A 24567-nucleotide genomic window follows, 5' to 3' on the forward strand; every position below is an offset into this window, starting at 1 on the left:
CTCCATCCTGTGCATTGAGCTTATCGCGGATTCGGTCCACCTCTTCCTTGTCGATGGTGTAGGTAATCGGCTGGCCGCTCGGCCCAGGTACGACTCCGGTAGACATTCTGGCCGAGGTTAATTGGTGCTTAGGGTGGCGGAGTCAAACTGTCACGACCCAGGCTGCAGAGCACCAATAACCATACACAGAGGCCAGAATCTATCTAATATCTTTATTGAAGGAATATATAAAGTTAATAAAAACAAGTGTAGAAAATAGTTCAGAATTAGACCTTTCAGGAAAGGTCAGAATTAGTCCAAAAAAGCAATGTCCAATAAGAAATATTAAGGTCCAAAGTTGTAATCCAATAACCGAAACACTCACTTTGCCAAGCAAAGTGAGGGGAGATGACAAGGTCCTTTAGTCCATGAAACTTGAGCGAGGCTAGGAAGTAACTTGATACTTAAAACAAGGCTTGAACGTGGAACAAGGTAACTAAGAACAAGAACAAGGTCCGTGGAATAACTTGATAAATCCGTGGAACAAGGCAAGGATTGATCCTGGGAAACAAGGCAAAGTCCGTAGATAAACAAAGGCTGGGAAGCAAGGCGAAGGCTGGATAGCAAGGCAAGGCTTGAGCAGGAGCGAGGCTTGAACCGGAGCGCGCTGTCCAGACACAACTCGCTCCGTAGGCTGACGAATTGACTCCGCGAAGTTACTACGCGGGTAAAACACCTAAATAGAGTCTAGCTTTCCCGCCGAAGCAGTTCTCTGGGAATCAGAACCGAAAGCTAACTCTGAGACCAGATGTGAGACTCCCCAAAGATTCTCACGAGAAGCAGTCTTAATTGGCCACATTCTTAGCTGCAATCCTCGCACTCCTGCGCGAAGCTGAATCCAAACTTCTCTGTTGTTTACAAAACTCCCGGCGCAAGAATACGGGAGAAGTAGGCTCTGGGCTTGTTTGACATACTTCTGGGAGACAACTTTCTTGCAGGTGCAAGGTTCCCAGATCTGCCTGGGAAAGATCTGGCTGAGAGGAATCCAGTTCAGACTGGGAAGGTAAAAAACCCAAGTTTTCATCTTCATCAGGAATTACAATGTCCTGAGCAGGACTACAAGGCCCATGGGTCATCACAAAAACTAAACACCCCACAACCTCAAAAATTGACAGCACAACCCCTCATCCATGCCTCTACGTTCATACAACAAAAGGAAAAGAAAAATAAAGTCCTAATTAGAGGGAGATGAATAATTGTTTTTATCCAATTGCTGCCAGTTAGAAGGTTAAGCTCCACCCACTTGGTCTCCTAGCAACCCACTCAGCCCAGGGGACAGGCAGAGTTAGGCCTTACTTAGGCCTCTTCTACACTGCCTATAAAATACAGATTATCAGATTTTGACTGGATTATATGGCAGTGTAGACTCAAGACCCTTCCACACAGCTAAATAACCCATTTATAATCTTATATTATCTGCTTTTAACTGGATTATGTTGACTCCACACTGCCATATAATCCACTTCAGTGTGCATTTTATCCAGCTGTGTAGAAGGGGCCTCATATAATCCAGTTGTAAACAGATAATATAAGATTATAAATATACAGTACAGTCTCACTTATCCAACATAAACAGGCCGGCAGAACGTTGGATAAGTGAATATGTTGGATAATAAGAAGGGATTCAAGAAAAGCCAATTAAACATCAAATTAGGTAATCATTATACAAATTAAGCACCAAAACATCATGTTATACAACAAATTTGTCAGAAAAAGTAGTTCCATGCGCAGTAATGCTATGTAGCAATTACTGTATTTACAAATTTAGCACCAAAATATCACAATGAATTTAAAACACTGACTACAAAAGCATTGACTACTAAAAGGCAGATTGCGTTGGATAATCCAGAACACTGGATAAGCGAATGTTGGATAAGTGAGATTCTACTGTAATATGAAATAATTACTGTGGTAGAATAATATAGAACAATATAATCTCTAAAACCAGGACAGTAAATAAAGAGCAACACTCTGAAAGCAGGGAAATTGGGAATTCCACAGAGGAAACAATCAGGGCCAGCTAACACCTCCCAAGAAAGGATTCTTCCAGAAAGGAAGCTGAGAAGGGAGTGAAGCAGTGTGTATTACCAAAGTCATTATTATTACTATTATTATTATTATTATTATTATTATTATTATTATTATTGTGTTGCTGTGAACCGTGAAAATGAATACAGTCTGGCTCCAAGTATTCAAAAACACTAAAATCAGAATATATAAATATTACTATGGTATAATAAAACAGAACAATACAATTTCCAAAATCAGAACACTAAATAAAGAACAACACTCTGAAAACAGGGGAATTCCACACAGGAAACAATCAGGGCCAGCTAACACCTCCCAACAAAAAATTCACTCAGGAAGGAAGCAGCGAGGCTTTAAAGCTGCAAGACCATTACATGCAGCATTCATACTTGCCTCCAACAGACAAAAAACCCAATCAGAAATAGTGTATATTCACAAGCTTTAGGAAATAATATTCCCTAATGGCGCAGTGTGTTAAAGCGCTGACCTGCTGAACTTCTGGACCAAAAGGCCACACGTTTGAATAGGGGGAACAGAGAGAGCCCCCACTGTTAGCCCCAGCTTCTGCCAACCCTAAACTTCAAAAACATGCAAATGAGAGTAGATGAATAGGTACTGCTCCGGTGTGATGAACCATGGGCCTTGTAGTCCTGCTCAGGACATTGTAATCCCTGATGAAGATGAAAACTTGGGTTTTTTACCTTCCCAGTCTGAACTGGATTCCTCTCAGCCAGATCCTTCCCAGGCAGATCTGGAAACCTTGCACCTGCAAGAAAGTTGTGCCCCAGAAGTATGTCAAACAACCCCAGAGCCTACTTCTCCCGTGTTCTTGCGCCGGGAGTTTTGTAAACAACAGAGAAGTTTGGATTCAGCTTCGCGCAGGAGTGCGAGGATAGCAGCTAAGAATGTTGCCAATTAACATTGGTTCTCGTGAGAATCTTTAAGGAGTTTAACATCTGGTCTCAGAGTTTAGCTTTCGTTTCTGATTCCCAGAGAACCGCTTTGGTGAGAAAGTTGGACTCTATATAGGTGTTTTGCCCGCGTAGCAACTTCGCGGAGTCAATTCGTCAGCCTACGGAGCGAGTTGTGTCTGGACAGCGCGCTCCGATTCAAGCCTCGCTTCAGCTCAAGCCTTGCCTTGCTATCCAGCCTTCGCCTTGCTTCCCAGCCTTTGTTTACCGACGGACTTTGCCTTGTTTCCCAGGACTAATCCTTGCCTTGTTTCACGGATTTTACCAAGTTATTCCACGGACCTTGTTCTTGTTCTTAGTTACCTTGTTCCACGTTCAAGCCTTGTTTCAAGTATCAAGTTATTTCCTAGCCACGCTCAAGTTTTATGGACTAAGGACCTTGTCATCTCCCCTCACTTTGCTTGGCAAAGTGAGTGTTTCGGTTATTGGATTACAACTTTGGACCTTAATATTTCTTATTGGACATTGCTTTTTTGGACTAATTCTGACCTTTCCTGAAGGGTCTAATTCTGGACTATTTTCTATACTTGTTTTTATTAACTTTATATATTCCTTCAATAAAGATATTAGTTAGATTCTGGCCTCTGTGTATGGTTATTGGTGCCTCTGCCGCCTGGGTCGTGACAGTTTGACTCCGCCACCCATAAGCACCAACTAACCGAGGCCAGGATGTCTACCGGAGCCGCGCCGGCTGGACAGCCGCTCAGCTACACCATCAGCAAGGACGAAGTGGACCGCATCCGTGACAGACTCAACGCGCAGGATGGAGAAATAAAAGGGTTGAGGGAGCGCGGAGTTCGCCTCCCGGCCATGGCGTTGCCTACCAAGTTTTCTGGAGAAGCTGCTAAGGTTCATGTTTTCCGCCGCCAATGTCAAGCTTATCTAGAGGCCCGTGATGCCGAGTTTCCCCAAGAAGACATCAAGGTGGCGTGGGTCTACAGTCTTCTAGACGGACCAGCGGCTAGCTGGGCGACGGCCCTGTTTGATCAAGCCTCCCCCCACCTAAGTTCAGCACAACGCTTCTTGGATCACCTTAAGGAGACCTGGGGAATCGAGGACAATTTGGAGGCAGCCGGTCACAAACTCCGGCGCCTCCTTCAAGGAGACAGACCCATGTCTCAGTACATAGCCGAGTTCCGCGTGCTGGCCCACAACACCGGCTGGAACGATGTAGCCCTCAGAGGACAATTTCGGGAGGGTCTCAACATTGAAATGCTGGAAGAAATCTCCAAGGTGGATCCTCCCCAGACCCTCGAGGCACTCATTGATCAATGTTTACGGGCTGAAGTCATGATTGCCAACAGGAAACAATGGGTTCGAGGCCAGGGCGGTAGAGCCGGGGCAAAACCCCCCGCTCCCGCCAGTGTTCAGCCACGTCCGGTGTGGAGACCCCCGCCGCCAACCCCATACCCCAGAGGAGGCGAGGAGGTGCCGATGCAGTTGGGCAATGTGCGTCCCAGACTAGATGCCGCCGAGAAGGCCCGTCGTCAACGCTTGAACCTCTGCTGGTACTGCGGGAACGGGGGCCACTTCGCCAGAGAGTGCCCAGCCAAAGGGAAGCCTGCCGCCCGTCTTGCGGCGGCGTCCTCCACGGAGTCGAAGGCGTCTGAGCCGACTGGCACACAGCCGGCGGGGGAAGCCAACGACCGGGTGTAGAGAGGCTCGCCAACCCGGTCAAAAAATCCATCCAAGAGCCGCCAACCGGGGTCCTGTTCCTTCTCGTGGTCACATTATGGTCAGCAAAAAGGGGACCCGTCATGATCCACGCCATGATAGACTCTGGAGCTACCAACAATTTCATCGATAGAGAGTATGCCGACTCTCTGGGATTACAATATCATGATTTCAAGAATGCCCGTATGGTGCAAGCCATAGACGGCCGCCCCCTCAAGACGGGCCCCGTAAGCCAGTGGTCGGAACCCACCAGGATGTGGATAAGGGAACATATGGAAGAGATTTCCTTCTTTGTTACCGAGGTTCCCCATTTCCCTGTGATTTTGGGAATTCCATGGCTGACACTCCACGACCCTAACATCTCCTGGTCCAACAGAGAACTGCAGTTTGCTTCACCGTACTGCCAAAACCATTGCCTCGTAGCCAAGGTATGCCATGCCACAGACTCCGAGCCCATCATCACCTTGCCAAAGAAGTACTCCGAGTATTGGGATGTATTCAATGAGAAAGAAGCCGAAAAATTACCCCCACATAGACCTTATGACTGTGCCATTGACTTGGTGGAGGGGGCCCCGATCCCGCGAGGGCATCTCTACTCCCTGACTGAACCAGAGCAAGAAGCTCTCAGGGAATTCTTAGAGACAAACCTTCGCAAGGGGTTCATCAGACCCTCTCAATCCCCAGCCGCCTCCCCAGTGATGTTTGTGAAGAAGAAGTCAGGGGAATTACGCTTGGTGGTGGACTACAGAGCATTGAACAATATCACCAAGCGGAACAGCTATCCCCTGCCCTTAATCTCGGATCTACTGGACCGACTTCGAGGAGCCAAGGTCTACACCAAGCTGGATCTTCGGGGGGCTTATAATCTAGTTCGCATCAGAGAAGGGGACGAGTGGAAGACCGCCTTCCAGACTAAATTCGGATTATTCGAGTCCCGAGTTATGAATTTCGGTTTATGCGGAGCTCCCGCAACGTTCCAGCATTTTGTCAACGATATTTTTCAGGACTATCTAGACAGATTCTTGATAATCTACCTGGACGATTTTTTGGTGTTTTCCAGATCACAATCAGAACATGAGAACCACGTCAAAATGGTGTTGCAACGACTGCGGGATCATGGACTTTATGCCAAGCTAGAAAAATGCGCTTTTGATCTACAAGAGGTAGATTTCCTTGGCTACCGCATCTCGCCTCTAGGGCTTTCCATGGATCCAGCCAAAGTTTCAGCAGTATTGGAATGGCGGGCGCCAACTAACAAGAAAGAGGTGCAGCGTTTCTTGGGGTTCGCGAACTACTACCGCAAGTTCATTCCAGATTTTGCCCGCTGGTCCGACCCCATCACTAGCTGCATCCGTGGAAAGCAGCCTTTCCGCTGGACTGATCAAGCAGAGAAAGGGTTCCAGCAACTGAAGAAACTATTCACCTCCCAGCCAATTCTACAGCACCCAAATCCTGGAACCCCTTTTGTGGTGCAAGCGGACGCCTCTGATGTGGCAATTGGGGCTGTACTCTTACAACCGGTGGGAGATCACCTCCACCCCTGTGCCTTTTATTCTCGTCAACTAACCACACCAGAGAGGAATTACACCATTTGGGAAAAAGAACTACTGGCCATAAAGGCAGCCTTTGAAACTTGGAGACATTGGCTAGAAGGGGCCAAATTCCCCATTGAAGTCCACACTGATCATCGTAATCTAGAACATCTAAGAACTGCCCGCAAACTAAATCAGAGGCAGCAACGTTGGGCTTTATTCTTTGAACGTTTCAACTTCCAGATCCATTATGTGACCCCAGCTCAAACCAAGCAAGCAGACGCCCTGTCACGTAAACCGGAATACGCTGCAGGACGCAAGGAGACCTTTGAATCCCAACTGCTACAACCTGAGAACTTTGCCACGCTCACAGTGGGGAACACCAAATCCAGTCCCATTGGTTCAACTTCCCCTACTCCAGGACTCATCTGTGCTCAAGAAATCAGGGCTAGTCAGCAAGCAGATGCCTGGGCGCAGGACCAACTTCGCCAAGGTCTGCATTTTCCCTTTTCGCTTAAAGATGGGCTGCTCTGCTATAGAAATCATGTTTATATCCCACCCGGACCGGGCAGGGAAAAAGCGCTTCGTCTGTGTCATGACTGCAAACCAGCAGGACACTTCGGACTATTTAAAACCATGCATTTGATCCTAAGAGATTTTTGGTGGCCCAAGATCCGCAAGGATGTGGAAAAATATGTCAACACCTGCCCAGTATGCCAGCGCTCCAAGATACGAAGGGAGAAGCCCTCAGGGCTTTTGCACCCCCTTCCTACCCCATCTCGCCCATGGGAAATAATTTCCGCGGATTTCATCACTGACCTACCACCTTCCTGTGGATTCACCACGATCTTAGTGGTGGTGGACCTATTCACCAAGTTAGCCCATTTCATTCCCTGCGAAGGCCTCCCCACGGCCAAAGAAACTGCGGATCTATTTCTTCAGCATGTTTTCAGACTACATGGATTGCCCAAGAGTTTAGTCACAGACCGTGGATCTCAATTCACCTCTCGTTTTTGGAAGGCACTACAAAAACTACTGGGCATAGACTCTCGCTTATCTTCAGCTCATCATCCCCAAACAGATGGGCAAACGGAGCGCACCAATGCCACTTTGGAGCAGTATCTTCGCTGTTATGTAAACTACCAACAGGACAATTGGGCTTCTCTGTTACCACTGTCTGAGTTTGCCTACAATAATGGAGTTCAAGCTTCTACAAAAGAAACGCCGTTCTTTGCAAACTACGGTTTCCATCCACGTTTCTTTCCCCCTGTCATTGAAACTTCAGAAGTTCCCGCAGCAGAGGATTGGCTGCAGGAACTCACAGCGGTGCAACAACTTTTGCTCCAGCAACTGGACCAAGCCAAGGAGGACTATAAACGCCACGCTGACAAACACCGCCAGCCGGGCCCCGAAATCAAGGTAGGAGATCGGGTTTTTCTGTCCACTCGCTTTCTGCCCTCCCACCGCCCATGCCGGAAGTTAGATGCCCGCTTCATTGGCCCCTATCCAGTGGTGGCGCAATTAAACCCCGTGACTTTCAAACTCCAACTTCCGCGTTCAATGCGCATTCACCCAGTGTTTCACCGTTCCCTGCTCCTTCCGGCGGATGGTGTGCGTCCTGATACAGACCAACCGGCCCCCCCTCCTGTTTTGATGAATGGGGAGGAGGAGTTCGAGGTTGAGGACATTTTGGATTCTCGCTTTCATCGCCGCCGCCTACAATATCTCATTGACTGGGTGGGTTTTGGGCCTGAGGAACGCTCTTGGGAAGACGCCTCCACAGTCCATGCTCCTGATCTAACCCGTCGCTTCCATCTGACCTATCCCACCAAACCGCGACCTCGCGCCTCGGGGAGAGGACCCCAGTTTGGGAGGGGCCCTGAGGAGGGGGATAGTGTGATGAACCATGGGCCTTGTAGTCCTGCTCAGGACATTGTAATCCCTGATGAAGATGAAAACTTGGGTTTTTTACCTTCCCAGTCTGAACTGGATTCCTCTCAGCCAGATCCTTCCCAGGCAGATCTGGAAACCTTGCACCTGCAAGAAAGTTGTGCCCCAGAAGTATGTCAAACAACCCCAGAGCCTACTTCTCCCGTGTTCTTGCGCCGGGAGTTTTGTAAACAACAGAGAAGTTTGGATTCAGCTTCGCGCAGGAGTGCGAGGATAGCAGCTAAGAATGTTGCCAATTAACATTGGTTCTCGTGAGAATCTTTAAGGAGTTTAACATCTGGTCTCAGAGTTTAGCTTTCGTTTCTGATTCCCAGAGAACCGCTTTGGTGAGAAAGTTGGACTCTATATAGGTGTTTTGCCCGCGTAGCAACTTCGCGGAGTCAATTCGTCAGCCTACGGAGCGAGTTGTGTCTGGACAGCGCGCTCCGATTCAAGCCTCGCTTCAGCTCAAGCCTTGCCTTGCTATCCAGCCTTCGCCTTGCTTCCCAGCCTTTGTTTACCGACGGACTTTGCCTTGTTTCCCAGGACTAATCCTTGCCTTGTTTCACGGATTTTACCAAGTTATTCCACGGACCTTGTTCTTGTTCTTAGTTACCTTGTTCCACGTTCAAGCCTTGTTTCAAGTATCAAGTTATTTCCTAGCCACGCTCAAGTTTTATGGACTAAGGACCTTGTCATCTCCCCTCACTTTGCTTGGCAAAGTGAGTGTTTCGGTTATTGGATTACAACTTTGGACCTTAATATTTCTTATTGGACATTGCTTTTTTGGACTAATTCTGACCTTTCCTGAAGGGTCTAATTCTGGACTATTTTCTATACTTGTTTTTATTAACTTTATATATTCCTTCAATAAAGATATTAGTTAGATTCTGGCCTCTGTGTATGGTTATTGGTGCCTCTGCCGCCTGGGTCGTGACATCCGGCAGGAAAGTAACGGTGCTCCATGCAGTCATGCCACATGACCTTGGAGGAGTCTACGGACAACGCCAGCTCTTCGGCTTAGAAATGGAGATGAGCACCAACCCCCAGAGTCAGACACAACTGGACTTAATGTCAGGGGAAAACATTTACCCTTTACCTTAACTACCACCAATTCCTCAATTCTTTATTTCCCATACCACCATACTTCACCACAGCAACGTGTGGCCGGGCACAGCTAGTACATATTATAGTGACCAGTAGGAATAAATAGCAGTTTTCCTTTTATATAAGAGAAAAAAAGATGTGTATTTAGGGGTACAGTTAGGTAGCAGCAAAATATGTCCACTGATCTTGTGGAAAAAAAATGTTTGTCTTTCCAAAACTCCTGGTGATTATTGTAATTGATTTTAATGTCAACCACTGGGAATCACAGCTGATCCTTTCTGTCCATCCTCTTACTAAATTCATTGGTTTTTTAAATAAGTGCTTATATTTTGATCCTTTTCCATTAAATCATCAGTGTGTTTGTATTCTAATTCTGTTTAACTACCCATTTACAATCTTTTGTATCAGTAGTGTGTATCTATTTTTGTTATGTATACAGGCATAACCATGGTGGACGTGTTATATAAAGTTTTTTGGATTATATAGATGTAAAAGATAGAAGAAGCTAGTAATTGCCTTTAAGATCAGAGCACAAAGCCTTACCTTGGATTTTACAAGGCCAGCCAGCAACAAAAGAGCAGTAATTTATGAGCTCAGTGTAAAAGAATAGCATAATTACATTAAAAATTAATGCTAATGAACACTAAAATGGGGAAGGTGGTTATGATGAAAGTTTGTATTCATCTTCTCTGGTTTGAATGATGGCTAGTGACTTGATTAATGGCTTAATTTCTATCAATTAGTGGGGAAAAATCTCCTACGAGACAAGGGTAAATTGAGCATTGAATTACATATCGTGCTTTTGTATGCTGAGAAAAAAAGTGCTGAGTATCTCTCATATTAGCCACAGTGACAAATGTGGTGTGCCCCTCTATGTCTGCATTAGCTCTCCTGACAGGCTGGTTGTGTGTGGTTATGGGGTGTTTGGAGATGGTTGGCAGACAGCGTTCGCTGGCAAGTTTTTGAGAAACCTACAGCTCTTCCATCTATAGAATTTTAATTAGAGTCAATAAGAATTCGAGCATTGAAATGGACAGCTAACAACAATAGCAGAAGCTGCACTCTGGCCTTTTCATGTGTTGCAGATGAAACTTTCTTTCATCTCTTTCTCTGAAAACACAGCATAACTCTGCAGAAATACCTTTACAGATATTATCGATGTTTCATATCATTGTATTTGCTATTTTATTTGTGTACCTTTTATTTAAATATTGATGTCTGGAAACAATTACTTCATATACTTAATATATCCAATGATTAAGCTAAAAGATGCATAAAGAGATTCCCTCCAATAGTTCCTAAGTAATTTGATCTATATATTTATGGCCAAATATAGCTTCCTGCCCTCTGCCAGTCAATGATACATATGAACTAAAGCACAGGGAGAAAATAATAAAAGGATTTCTCTGACAATAAAAGGATTTCTCTGACAAAATGTATCTTCATGGAAAAAAAGACCTAATAATTCCTTGCTGGAGTACTGACTTATGTATAACTTGGTCAGTTTGCAAAACCACTGTTGCTGGCCATCCAGCCCCTTTTTAATTTACTAAATATGTGGTCATGAAATTTTGTTGGTATTTAAGTAGGTACTGAGTTAGAAATCACTCTCTGTGGTTTTTTTGGACTGGCATTGAAAATGGTATGATTCATATCATGTATCATTTATTTTCTTCCTCTTCTTCCAGTATGTCCCATCTCATTTTCTATAGGCACTGTGATCCTTCCATTTGAGCACCTTTTCTCCACAGGGTTCTGTCACCTTCCAAAGCTATTTGGTGGAAATGCTGTTACCAGATACATAAGATAACATTGCTTTTTCTCAACGGTTATTTTACTGAAAACTGACAAGTACAAACAATTTGTAACAGATCTGGGATATGACCCAAGTGTTATGGTTGCTGAAAACACAGTAGATCTGGAGCAGTGTGGATCAGTGTGCCTCTGTACAATCCCAGCATGCAGAAACTTCAGGTCCTCTCATCCACACACTCACTAAGTAGTCTAGTTTAAAACATTATGTGACTTGTTCATTTGGCTTTACAGAGACTGAGTGCTTAATTTTCTATTGAATCTGTATTTCAGCCTTCAATATTCATGCGTAGACAGCACATGAATTATAAAAGCATATAAACACAAAACAACAGTAAGAAAGAGCTTGTGAGCTTAATCCTCAAGGGCAGTCAGGAAAAGTGAGATAGCTGACAAAAACTTAGTATTTCTCTGTTTGTTGAATACAACAAAATTCACCAAAAAGTGGTACCTTTACTGGCCAACCAAAATGCAGAAAACGTATTAAGTAAACTTTTGAAGCTTCATTGGCTCCTTCATCAGAGAAAGATACGAAAAACTTCAGCTTCTCAATGAAAAAGTTAGAATTCTCTCCTCTATTTTCTCTATACATTTTGATATTTTCCTGTAGTAAACTACAGTATGATAATTAGCTGTAGGCTTCAAAAGTAAATTGAAGGAAGACCAGGAAGATTCGAGATAGGATTGCTTACAATGTGTAGGTTAGGCAAGGAGAGGATAGCAGCCCCAAGAACTGATTTGTAGAAACTTATACTAAATAAAATTATACTGTTTATATTAAAGTAGAAGTTGTTCCTTACTTAAAGACTATACCACAAAACATATTAGAGTATTAAAAAAATTAGCTAGCCAACCATATTCTGGACTGACATATTTGTGTATTATATCTAAACATACTGATTCACAAAATACCAATTGTTCTGCCATTTTGGATTATAATATAGACTGTTCCCTTCCATTCTCTCCTTTCTTCAAATTATTTTGACCTTCCCCATTGGTCTCTTGTGACCTTGACTTCCCACTTCCTTTCATTTTCAAAAGTCTGAACACTTCCTTGCATTTTGCTTAGTCCTACTAAGATGGTACCACCCCAACTGTGGAGATTGGATTTTGTTTTAACTTTCTACCAAAGTAGCTTCTCCTTTAGTTAGCCTTTTATTTACAGGAACAGCATTTACATTAAAAGTACTTACGACACTGAAGATTACAAAAACATTGCAGGAAGATAGATATTCTAAAAGGACTCACTGTCTCAAGTCTCTTTCTAAAAAACAAGATGTATTACAGATGCTGACCGCAAGGCCATTGGAGCTCTTGTGCTGTAGTTTAACTGGTAATACATTGCCATCTGCTGTTTGCAAGGGCTTACTACCACAATCGCTTTACAGATATAAACCATGTGATTTCAACGGTCAGATTGAAATTGAAGTTTATCTTAGGGGGGCCTTTCCAAACCTTTGCAAAACTGTATTAATATTTTTGCTGTGTGTTCATATTTCACCTATTTTTCCCCATTGTGTTCATAATAAAATAAAAGAAGCAAAGCTACTAGAAGCCATCTTAATTGTGATTCTTATAGAAGGGATGATTTATGTATGAAACATGGCATCAAGAGTCACTAATACAAATAGTTCTGTATTTTCAGTCTGACCAGAGTGAACAGACTTGCTGTCCAATGAGTTAGTATTGATTTTTTTTGTCTGTACCCTCTTAGCTTTCTGACTCCATTATTTTTGATTTTACTATGAAATATATATCCTTTCTACTGACATCTGACAGACACTGTATGGAAGGCATTTTATCTACCAATAATGTATTTGTCAACAATATTGTAAACTAATGGATACAACTTCCTTCTAGTCCATTTTTATCCAGTTAATGTCACTGAAGTAATTCAGGAAAAATATTTTGTGATTTTGTTTCTCTTGGGGCACATGTCCACAGTTTGTAACTGTCATTTGCATTTGAGTACTCAGAATCTGAAAGGTCATACACATGCCTACTCAAGGTTTGTCACTGAATATTTAATAGTTGGTTTGTTTTTTTAAATTCATGCATTGGTCACATCAGATACTGTGTATACCAGGGGTCCCCAAACTAAGGCCCGGGGGCCGGATGCGGCCCTCCAAGGTAATTTACCTGGCCCTCGCCATCATTTATAATATAATATTTTTATATCCGTTTTAATAATATAACATATTGTATATACATATAATACTGATAATAATATTATCATTTTATACAATACAATACTAACAATATCATATAATAATATTAATTATGTGTTATATATTACATATAATATTACAGTATAGTGGTATAGTTCAATATAGTATAATGCCAATATTATGCTATGCTAATAATATAATATACTGTATGTACATACAGCTGCTTTGAGTCCCCTTTGGGGTGAGAAGGGCGGGATATAAATGTAGTAAATAAATGTAGTAAATGAATAAATAATTAATTTTGGACTTAGGCTCGCCCAAAGTCTGAAATGACTTGAAGACACACAACAAAAACAACAATCCTAATTAACCTGACTATCTCATTGGCCAGAAGCAGGCCCACACTTCCTATTGAAATCCTGATAGGTTTATGTTAGTTAAAATTATTTTCATTTTTAAATATTGTATTGTTCTTTCATTGTTATTATTGTTGTTTTGCACTACATATAAGGTATGTGCAGTGTGCATAGGAATTGGTTCGGTTTTTTCCCCCAAATGATAATTCGGCCCCTCAACAGTCTGAAGGATTGTGGACCGGCCCTCTGCTTTAAAAGTTTGAGGACCCCTGGTGTATACAATATATAGTTTTCTACACAAATGTTATTGATTTTTCTACACAAATGTCATCAGTCATTCATGAAGAAAATTAACATGTCTGAAATAGAGATAGATATGTCTGATAGTCCAGGGAAGTTTGGGCGGTGTTTCTATATTATTTGAATATGCATAGAAAATCTTGATACCGTTTCTATCACAGGATTGGCAAATGTACCTCAAAGGCTATATTGTGGTTTACCCATTAAAAAGAAAAGTACAAAGTTGAGAAAGGCTAGTTTAAGAGAAGTGGTGGAAATACTTAAAAGTTAATTCTGTTTTTACTATCTTAGATTTTCTATTTTGTCCATCCTAGAGTACATATATATTCTTTCCCAGTCACCCCCCACTATCGTACCAGTAATAGTATTCAGTTGATATGTAAACATATATTCAATGTCTGGGAGTCCCTTGACCATAGCTTTATACAGTCATTTGCCTGCTAGGTGGGGGGAGGGGAGGAGGGCAAATGGGTGATAGACATTTTTCTGCTGCCATCATAAACCACTATGTGTTGAATGCAAATGTCCTAAGAGTTCCTGAGCCTGTGAATTCCACCTATGTCCCTGTAGCCCAGTGGTTCTCAACCTGTGGGTCCCCAGGTGTTTTGGCCTAAAAAAGTAAAGGTAAAGGTTTTCCCCTGACATTAAGTCCAGTTGTGACCGACTCTGCAGGTTGGTGCTCATCTCCATTTCTAAGCCGAAGAGACGGCGTTGTCCGTAGACACCTCCTTTCGGTTTTGGCCTACAAATCCCATAAAACCCAGCCAGTTTACCAGCTGTTTGCATTTCTGGGAGAAGGGCAAAACATCTGGGGACCCACAGGTTGAGAACCACCTCTCTTGCCTTGCTTTTTCTTGACCCAGTTTTCAATAATAAGCTCTTTCAACCCTTTTCAGCTATTGTATAACAAGAACCAATACATTCAGAATGAATTAAAATAAAATTGAACATATCCAAATTAAAATAAAACTGAATTGAATTGAAATTGTGACGTGTTAGATCACATGGCAAAAAGTTCTCTGTCCAAACTCTATGCTACCAAACACAGCAAAGCACACAGTTTGAGTTTAGCCACCACAGAGTGTTCTACATTTCAACAACTTCAGGTTTTTGACAGGTCCTAACCTATTGAATTACAAGGGGTCACCAAATACAATTAAAGTACTCCTGAAAGATGGTCATTCAATCTCTGTTTGGAGACCTACAAAGAAGGAAGTGGTCTCCTCCACTACAGGTTAGCTCTTTCTGCCAAGACTGATTTTTTCTTTGTAAAAATAATCTTTAATTTTTTTGTAATTAGAATCTATTGATTAGTGAATTTAAATGATAAGATGAGATGTTTCTATGTATAAATGTTCAGATTCCTTTTTAGCAGAAAGAGAACCTATTTAGTGATATCTAGGGTGGGCATCAATGGATAATCTGCATGATAATATTTTTCCTGAAAGAGGCCTAAAAATCTTGGATTGTTTCCAATGTAACTTCAGATTAGTGTATATTATAATGCTTCCATTATTGGAAAACATTTTCTATCATGGGATCAGTTCTCGTTGGTTTTTTCAATGTGCATCTGAGTACTTGCATTCTAATATATTTTATTGTCAGTAGATATTTGCCTTTTCTTACTCATTTTATTTCTATCACAAGGGAAACATGTGTAATTCATGTTTATTAAATAAAGCTCCAAGGAAATATGTGAGTCTGTAAAATGAAATGCTTTGAACTCTAGAGTATTCTTCAAGTTTTTCAATTATTACAAGTTTGGGAAAGAACCTTTTAAAATATTGCTTCAAATCAGCATGCTAAAATAGTATCATCGATACAATGTAGATATTGAATACAATAGAGGTATATTTTAGAGATATACAATGGGCTCTATGTAGAATGACTCATCACTGCATAGTATTTATTTCAGTAGTAGGTCTCCTTGAGAGACTTAAATGTTGCTAGGCTATGCATACATTTTTTTATTTAGTGACAAAATACTGAGGCTCTTTTCCCTCTAAGCTTTATAATAAACCATTGTCCAATTTGGGAGCGGGTCATGGTGGTGGATTTATCAGACATATAATTAATAAGCATTTCATTTATAACATGTGTGAATAGGAGAAGGATCGGCATTATTGTCCAAGGAATAGTTTTAACCTTTCCATTCATTTTCACTGAACAAAGTAAAAATAGTTTCTCCTTGGCGGAACCTTACTTAACCTCCGATTTTTCTATTTCCCTCCAAAAAGAAAACATTACAGAAAATTGCCATGCTGACCTTAATCTTATGCTAAATGATACTGACATTATACCCTCCTCTGTAGAGCAAACCACACTTGTGGAACAAGTGAAACGAGTGAAAGAAATTGAAGCAATTGAAAGTGACTCCTTTGTTCCACAGACATTCAGATCAAGCAAAGAAGCCAAAAAGGTAAGTTTGTAATCTCATTTCTTTGCACATTGTCCATGTGAGTTGATGCAACATTGCATATTAATACACTTGACATTGAGTGCTCATACTAGCAATTTATTTTATGCTGCCCTGAGCCTAGTGGTGAGAGAAAGTTGCGGGATAAATTCAATGCATAAATAAAATAAAGTCAATAGTAGTCCTAATTCCAATAATCAGAAATGTGAATTCTAGTTACATTAAACTTTATTTATATATTTTCAAAAATTGATATTTATCGGTAGTGATATATTTTAACAGCTTTTTTTACATATTTGTTTCAATGATATTTGAACTGAATTTTAAAATAACTGTATTTTTTCTATTTTAATATTTACCTCTTGTAGGTTTTTAATTGTATTATTTTTTTAAAGTCGTGAGCCACTTTGGATCTCAGTGCTGAGGAAAAAAGTGGAATGCAAATAATAACACTCGCAATAAGGCTGCCACCATGCAAAACGAGCCTTCTTCTAATTGTGCACGACTCATGTGTTTCTCTGGGTCCTAATCCGAATATAAACAGAGCATCTGTTTGCTAAAAGACTTTTCATCATCTTCAGTTCCAGCACTGATCCGTGGTAGTGCAGTGGGTTAAACCCTTGTGCCTGCTGAACTGCTGTCCTGAAGGTTGGTTTGCTGACCTGAAGGTTGCCGGTTCAAATCTGCAAGATGGAGTGAGGTCAGCTCTAACTTGCAGTGATGTGAGAGAAGTCTCCCAAGTATCACATTTGGGCATCTCCTGGGCAACGTCTTTCATACCAGAAGCAACTGGGATGAAATCTCAAGTTGCTTCTGATATGATTAAAAAGAGGTTCCAGCACTGAAGTTAAATTCTGGGTCAGAAAAGCTCCCTTTGTAGAGGTTCAGACATTTAACACTGCGTATTCAGGCTGTTTTCCGGCTCCAAGAGAACCTGTAATGTCCATTAAACAGCAGGTGTAATGGGTCAGTTTAGACAAAATTGTTTTATAAGAAGAATTCTTTTTGTTGAGCAGCTCTCCCTCACCACTCATATACTGTCACAAGTCCAACATTCAAATGAGAGTTTTGCTTATTAAGATGTTTTTGATCCCACTCTGCACTTTAGGCAGCGGAACTTGTTGAAATCAAGTCTGAACCTGTAACAATAGAAGTGGACAATGTTGATTTAACTACTTCTGAAAAAGAAACACTGACTGGAAATATTCCTACAGCTATCAAATATCAAGATGAAAACTCACTGGCTCACCCCAACGTAAGTAAAGTTAGTATAATAGCCTTTGACTTTAAAAAGTCCATACATTCAGAAAAAGAAGAATCTAAGTGATTTCTGATTTATATGTTTTTAAAGTCTTAAAAGCACTTTTCATATAACTAATGTTTATAGCATGAATGTTAATTGTTTAAAATAGATTCTAGTTGCTATCTTCGTGTTTAGGTAACTTTTTGCAAACTGAACCTTTTTCGGAGTTTTTTTTAATGGGATAGAGGAGAGTGTCATTTCCTGGTAGATATTCAAAATTATTTATATTCCGGAAGACACAAAATAAAATCATAATACAAGTTATTCAAAGTAGTAATTTTTAATTTAGTGAGGCAGATAAAGATAAGAAAAAATAACTTCCCAGGGCTATCAATTTGCCTCACAGCTGAACAGAGATCTGGTTTAGGTTTTCTAAATTCAGTCCCAGTATTATGATATGATTTTAAAACAAATCAAAATTCTAATTAATTTAAGATGTGGTTTTAATTAAGCCTAACTGTATTTCTTTTGGATTGAACAGTCCATCCTTATTGTACTGAACATAATACAGATGTCTGTATGTAAAGCTTAACATTCTTGTTAAGCCTAAAATACAATTGTTAGCTACATGTCTCCTGAATGCCATTAGTTAGCTTTGAGTTTGGTAGATAGTATTCACTTGCATCAGCAGAGATATTTAAAAATCTGGGAAGATGCTAGAAGAATACAGTGATCGTATATAGGGATGAATTGATAAACACAGCTGCCAAATCACAAGCCCCTCTAAAACTAGAATGTGATTACTCAATAGTGAAGGGAGGAAACATGGAATATCTTCAGAACTATTCCCATGTGTATATATATGTGTGTGATATTGTATGCAATCATAGCATTGAAAATAGATTCCTCATCCAAGTACTGATGCAAATCACAGCCCAATTGAACAGAGAATGAATATCCACAAAGGGGAAAAACAGCAATAATAAAAACTTCATTTTGACTAAAGCATTTGAATGTGCACCCCCACTGCAATACTGATTGCTTGAGTTTTCTGAAAATTATTGTCACAGGGAATTTCTAGTGTTCACAAATCCCAGTATCATCTATATAAATTGTATTTTTTAACCTTATCTTGTAGTTGTTTGTGGACAAAGCAGAAGCAGACGAAAGATGGTTCCAGAGGCTGATGGCTCTTCGACAAGAGAGGCTAATGGGTAGTCCTGTGGCCTGAGTAATTAAATGGGCTGCAGAATTTCCCTGTCTTCTGTGCTATAATATTCTCATGGTAAAATCTGATGAATGTCCAAGTAAATACAGCAGAATTTTAGCTGATTTCTGTGTGAGACCAACTTTGTTTTAATTCAACAGTGTGATAGGATAATCGTTCATTATTTGCCCCGTTCTTTCTTCAGAAATAGAATGATGGTGTGCATGGCACCTTGAAGGAAATGTTAAGGAACTGTCCTGAGGGCATCAAAAGGATCTTGGCATTAATCTGTGATGAAGTTCAGTTTTATGAGAAAGTACTTGTTGAGTTTTGCTTTCTCCACTCATTTCCCTAGGATTGCCCTAAGGACACTATGTCTTTACATTTCTTTACAACCCAGATCTGAAAGTTAATAAGAATGAAACATCTCTCATTATAAAATGTATACCTTTCTCCCAAGAGGAAAAAGCAAGTCTGATTTATTCCTGTTCTTTGGCATAGTCATTATTATTATTTTATCATATGGCTTGCTATCTGTACAATAAATTAGAATGACTACATAAAACAGGGAAATAGAAAGGAATGTAAAACTAATCATTTTCGGTGTCTCCTATTACTGTGTGACACAAGTGTGTTCATTTTTAACATATTTCCAGTTTGTACATACATTTATGCTACAGTAATATTGAAAAGCGCTCTCCTGTAAAAATGTGATAAATCACTAGAAGATTATGGTATTTTATTAATTTGTGTTCAACTGAATCAGCTAGGAAACACTGTCTGCAATGTCAAGGCATGGAATTCCTTAATGGGAGTGAGACTCTGAGAGTTGCTTAGGAATATGCTCAGCATGCCTAAACTAAGTGAAAATAAAAATATGGAAAAAACCTCCCCTAAAGTGTTGTATACTACATCTTCTTCATCCTCTAGTTTCAATTATATTGAGATGACCAGTTCAGACACATATAAGTTACTGGCAACAGGTGTTAAACAGGTGAAAAAGGACTTAAGTAGCCAACTTTTAAAAATCTTCTTTACAGAGAGGTTATTTGGTTTTTTTCTGACGCATTTTTGGTGGTGACTTTTGTGGAGCTGTTATAATACAAATACCTGAATTCTTTAAGGTATAGCAGGGAGGTTTTGAAGACACACTTTCAAGCTACACATGAATGGTTAAACAAAAGTCTTAGAATATGTTAATATTTCAAATTAAGCTCAAAGGGTTTTTAGGAATATAAGAAAATTCAAAGGAAAAAACTTTTAAAAATTGCATATGCCCCCAGTCTGGGAGCAAGGCGATATACAAATTCAACAAACAAATTATATATTTCCAATTCCCCCCCCCCCCCAAAAAAAAAAAAAAGATCAGAAAAGGTTTGCTGCCGTCACCTACCTAAAAATCAGTAGTGTATTATTCAGCAGTAGACATCCAAAAAGCTTAAGATGGATAATTTATTTTCACTCAAGTAAAAACGTCGACCTGATTCCCCATCAGATGATGTTACCTAGATTTTAAGATACTCACTTGCTAGGTGGGCATAGAATACAAATCAATAAGCTAATGGCATTTAATGTAGCAAAAACACTGCTCATGAGGGTCATATCATGCACTCCTATTCCTCCCAGCCAACACTGGAACATTAGATTATATCTATATCTTCTCTCATATTTTCAGATTCAAGGCACATTAATTCTTAAAGCATTGTGTTGCCAACCAAACTTTGTTTCTTCCTTTAAAGCATTTCCCAATTATGTGAGACCTGAAATAGGAGGCAATTTGTTTTAATTCAATATTGTAACCAATTGAATTATAAATAGTCATTTCTTTGTAAATGTATATACCACTGGACTACTTTAATCCTTACGTGTTATAACACATGAATTTTTCTCCCTTTTGCTCTGTAATTAAACAAGATGAAGTTGTGTATGTAGTACAGACTTTGAAAAAGTTACCTTTTTGGACTACAACTTCCAGAATCCCTCAGCCAGCATGACCAGTGCCATTTCTGGAAGATGTAATCCAAAAAATTACTTCCAGTCTCTGAACTGGAATGTTATTGATTTTAAATGCTTTCCACTCCTTCCCAAATGACCAGAGAAGGTTAAAACTTCTATTTCACAATAAAAATAAATATAAAAGTAAAACTCAACTTTTAAAAACCAAAATAACTTTGGTCTACTTATTATGTAAGAGGTAACCTGGAGTAGTGGTTTGATTACTAACCTATAACTGAAGATCAGGGTTTGAATCCCCGCTTAGCCATGGAAGCCCACTGGGTTACCTTGGGCAAGTCACACTCCCTCTCAACCTTTTTATCTTGGACAAACCCCTGAAATCATAGAGTTGTAAAATCTTGGAATTGGAAGAGACTACAAGGGCAATCCAACCCCCTGCTATGCAGAAAAACAAAATTAAACCACTCCTGACAGATGGCCATCTACCGTTTGCTTAATAAAGGTATCAGGGAAGACCAGCATAAAAATCTTCGCATTTACAGCTGGTGGAGAGGGGTCTTTTTAATCATGTTGTCTCTCAGAACCCCAAGAAAGGAATCCTGGCTGGGGAACAATCTAAAAGACTGGGCTCCTTTGGTTAAGACAGAGCCAGTACAATACAAAGAATGCTTCAATGCCCAGACAGCTGCTCCAAAGTGCAGCTCAAGAGATTCTCCATGTGTGGCAGTTACATACAAAGTTTTGAGATCTCAGTCTCAAATTCCTAACAGTGGTGCATTCTGTCATGGATGTTTTGGATTGCAGCACACCATTGATTGACAATGTATTTCTCTATCACCAGTACTTACCAAACAATAGTTCAATGAGCATTTTCAGTAATTATGGAAACAAAAAATAAAAAAATCTGTAAATTAGTACTCTCATTTTTTAAAAAAATATTTGAAGTATTGAGTTCCTTTAAGTAATTTGCTGCTATTTGAGTTTGACCAGAAAGTCTCCTGCAAGCAGTTAACCACTGACTGTGAGAATGAGACTTGTTTGAAAGGCAAGCAGGCTAGCAGCTGTTGAATGAGCATGGATGAAGTCAGTCCGATCCATTTTTCTACAGCAGCTGCAGCATTTCTGAATATATTAACCACCTCAGTAACAAATCCGGATACATTTGCTAAAATGAGACAACATTTGCATTTATGGCAGTTTTAAGTTCCCTGTATTGCAGACCAATAGGTGGAAGAGATTATGTGCAAGAGCTTTCACATAATCTCTTCTGTGTATCAGAAAAGGATATACTTACCTAATTAATTTGTTTAGGCAGAATAGATGTCACACTAAATAGGAAACCTGTAAAAATTAAAATTAGTTGCTGTCTCAAATTTATGGTTTCACAGATGGCTTCCAAATTATTCCAAACTGAATCTTGGAAGGAGATGGTGATTAGGATTTCCAGGAGATAGTGCTTCAGCAAAGATTATAACAAAGCCTTTGAATGTGTCATCTTGAAAACTGGATCACTCTTAAAGAAATGGGTGTGCCACAGTATGTTATTGCCCTGAGGTGTAAACTGTACTTGGGACAAGAGAATACTGTTAGGAGAGAATATAGAGAAACAGAAAGGCTCATAGTTCATAAGAGGGAGGGGGGGTCAGGCAAGGCTGCATATTACCACCCTATGTGTTTGACTTTGTATGCTGAACATAGGTAAAAGGTAAAGGTTTTCCTCTAACATTAAGTATAGTCGTGTCTGATTCTGGGGGTTGGTGCTCATCTCCATTTCTAAGCTGAAGAGCCAGCATTGTCCATAGACACCTCCAAGGCAGTCATGCCATGTGGCTGGCATGACTGCATGGAGCGCCGTTACCTTCCCACAGGAGCGGTACCTATAGATCTACTCACATTTGCATGTTTTCAAACTGCTAGGTTGTCAGAAGCTGGGCTTACAGCAGGAGCTCACTTTGCTCCCCGGATTCGAACCACTGACCTTTTGGTCAGCAAGCTCAGCGGTTTAAGATGATGTGCCATCAGGGGCTCCTATGCTGAACATATTATGAGTAAAACAGGATGATGCAATGTGGAAATTGGAGGAAGGAACGAAAGCTGGACAGTGAAGAAAGCTCATAGGAAGAAAATCCCTTTGAAATATGTTGGAGTTGAATTCTGTGGATAAATGAGTCCTAGAGCAAATCAAGGCTGAACTCTCCCCAGGAACCAAGATAACTACAATGTTGTATTCAGGACAGAGATTAAGAAGACATAACTGTATAGAACAAACAATAAGATTAAGGCAGTAAGAGGGAGACTGCATTCCAAATGGATAGGCTCAATCAAGAAAATGACAACTCTGAATTTGCAAGACTTAAGCAGAGTTGTTGTTGATTTGATGACCTGGAGTTTTCTCATTCATAGATTCAGCATAGGTAAAGCTGACAATTGTTGGCAATTAAGAACAACAAGTGCTTCAGCATCCTCCCAAATACTTGTTCCTCTGGATAACCTGCAAATGCAAATATTCCAATACACTGAGTTTGCTTAGTTTGTATAAGTTACAAGAATGGGAATTTCTTGCAACTTAATTTGCATTGCCTTTGCCAGAATATTTAGTTTTATTAATGAAGAGTAAAATGGTATGTTGAGAATTTTGATTGTATATCTGCCAAGCGCCACAGAATGGGTTATAAAATAAAGTATGCATAAAATGGGCTGCAATCTAAGTTTGTACAGTAGTCATCATCATCATCTTGCCAAGTACTGTACATGTCTTTTCATCCTGACTGTGCCAGCCTGGTAATATGAATGGCCGTTAAATACAAACAGTTTGAAAACACCTGGGAAAGAATCAACATTTCTTTTTAATTATGCTATGTGGTTATTGACGTAATGGTAAGTATGGAAGTCTTTGTTCTCCATTAATCTAAGGAAGACGTTTAGGCAAACAGTACTGTTTGTAGATGACTATTTCCTTTAAAGAACAACTGAAGTGTTCCATTGCAAGAACTTGCTGTATAGATTTGCAACCTTATTAATATTTCCTGAAAGGTACATCACAGGCTGCTGACCTCTGACATGGTATAAAAGATTTTTGTTGACGCGACTGCAGTATATAATCATTTATTTACTGGTAAATTATTGATGATCCTCTAATTCATGTGTGATGGGAGGAAGTGGGTTTGCAAGTGACTTATAAGTGGAAGTGTGTCAAGAACCTGTAGAAATCAATGATAAATCTATCTATAGTTAATCTTGATGTAAGTTCTGTTTATGAAACAATGATAAATGGCAGATCTGCTAATGGAGATTTTTTAAAATGTTATTATCAGTGATTAATGAGTGATATGTGAAACCCTGGGAAATGTGTTTGTTTTCTGTGGGTTGTGTAAAGGTTTTCTTGCTTGGCTTTCAGAGGCCACTGGATACAAATCTAGAGGGAAAGGAGCAATACATAAGAATCCCCCCCCCCCAACAATCTATCCCTGTCCTCATGGGATCTCCAAGTAATGTAGAGAGTGTATTAAAGGAGGAATTACACAGCAACCAATCTATTGCTGGCTTAGTCGAGCTGAATACATTCATAAAGATGTTCGTACGGGACATAATAGTTGGAATTATAATTGGCTGTTTTTCTCTAAAGTTGTTTCCTTTAAAATGTGAAATATGGTTTATATTCAAGGTAGAATTAAGAGTGGTATGACTTTTTAAGAGTAGTGGAAGCGTACTTCAGTATCATTAGATCTGTACAGTTTCTGTAATTGTTGAATTTTTTGCAGAAAGGACAAAGATACCAGCGGTTTGAACATAACTGCAATATGTTCTTGACATCCGTTAACGAATGGGT

At 40.3% G+C, this 24567-nt stretch overlaps 1 protein-coding gene across 2 annotated transcripts in view; it reads left to right on the forward strand.

The window, feature by feature from the left end:
• The window catches only part of rsrc1 (arginine and serine rich coiled-coil 1), a 236644-nt gene extending 216964 nt beyond the window's left edge, over nucleotides 1-19680 (forward strand). For both annotated transcript variants that reach the window (XM_003218172.3, XM_062976711.1), the window contains 3 exons: nucleotides 16229-16335; nucleotides 17441-17587; nucleotides 18714-19680. In XM_003218172.3, the coding sequence (XP_003218220.1) occupies nucleotides 16229-16335; nucleotides 17441-17587; nucleotides 18714-18806 (347 nt within the window). In that variant the 3' untranslated portion in view covers nucleotides 18807-19680. The remainder of the gene's footprint in view (nucleotides 1-16228; nucleotides 16336-17440; nucleotides 17588-18713) is intronic.
• Nucleotides 19681-24567: the final 4887 nt, after the last annotated feature.

The sequence above is a fragment of the Anolis carolinensis genome, chromosome 3 (assembly GCF_035594765.1).
Source record: "Anolis carolinensis isolate JA03-04 chromosome 3, rAnoCar3.1.pri, whole genome shotgun sequence".
NCBI classification, from domain to species: Eukaryota; Metazoa; Chordata; class Lepidosauria; order Squamata; family Dactyloidae; genus Anolis; species Anolis carolinensis.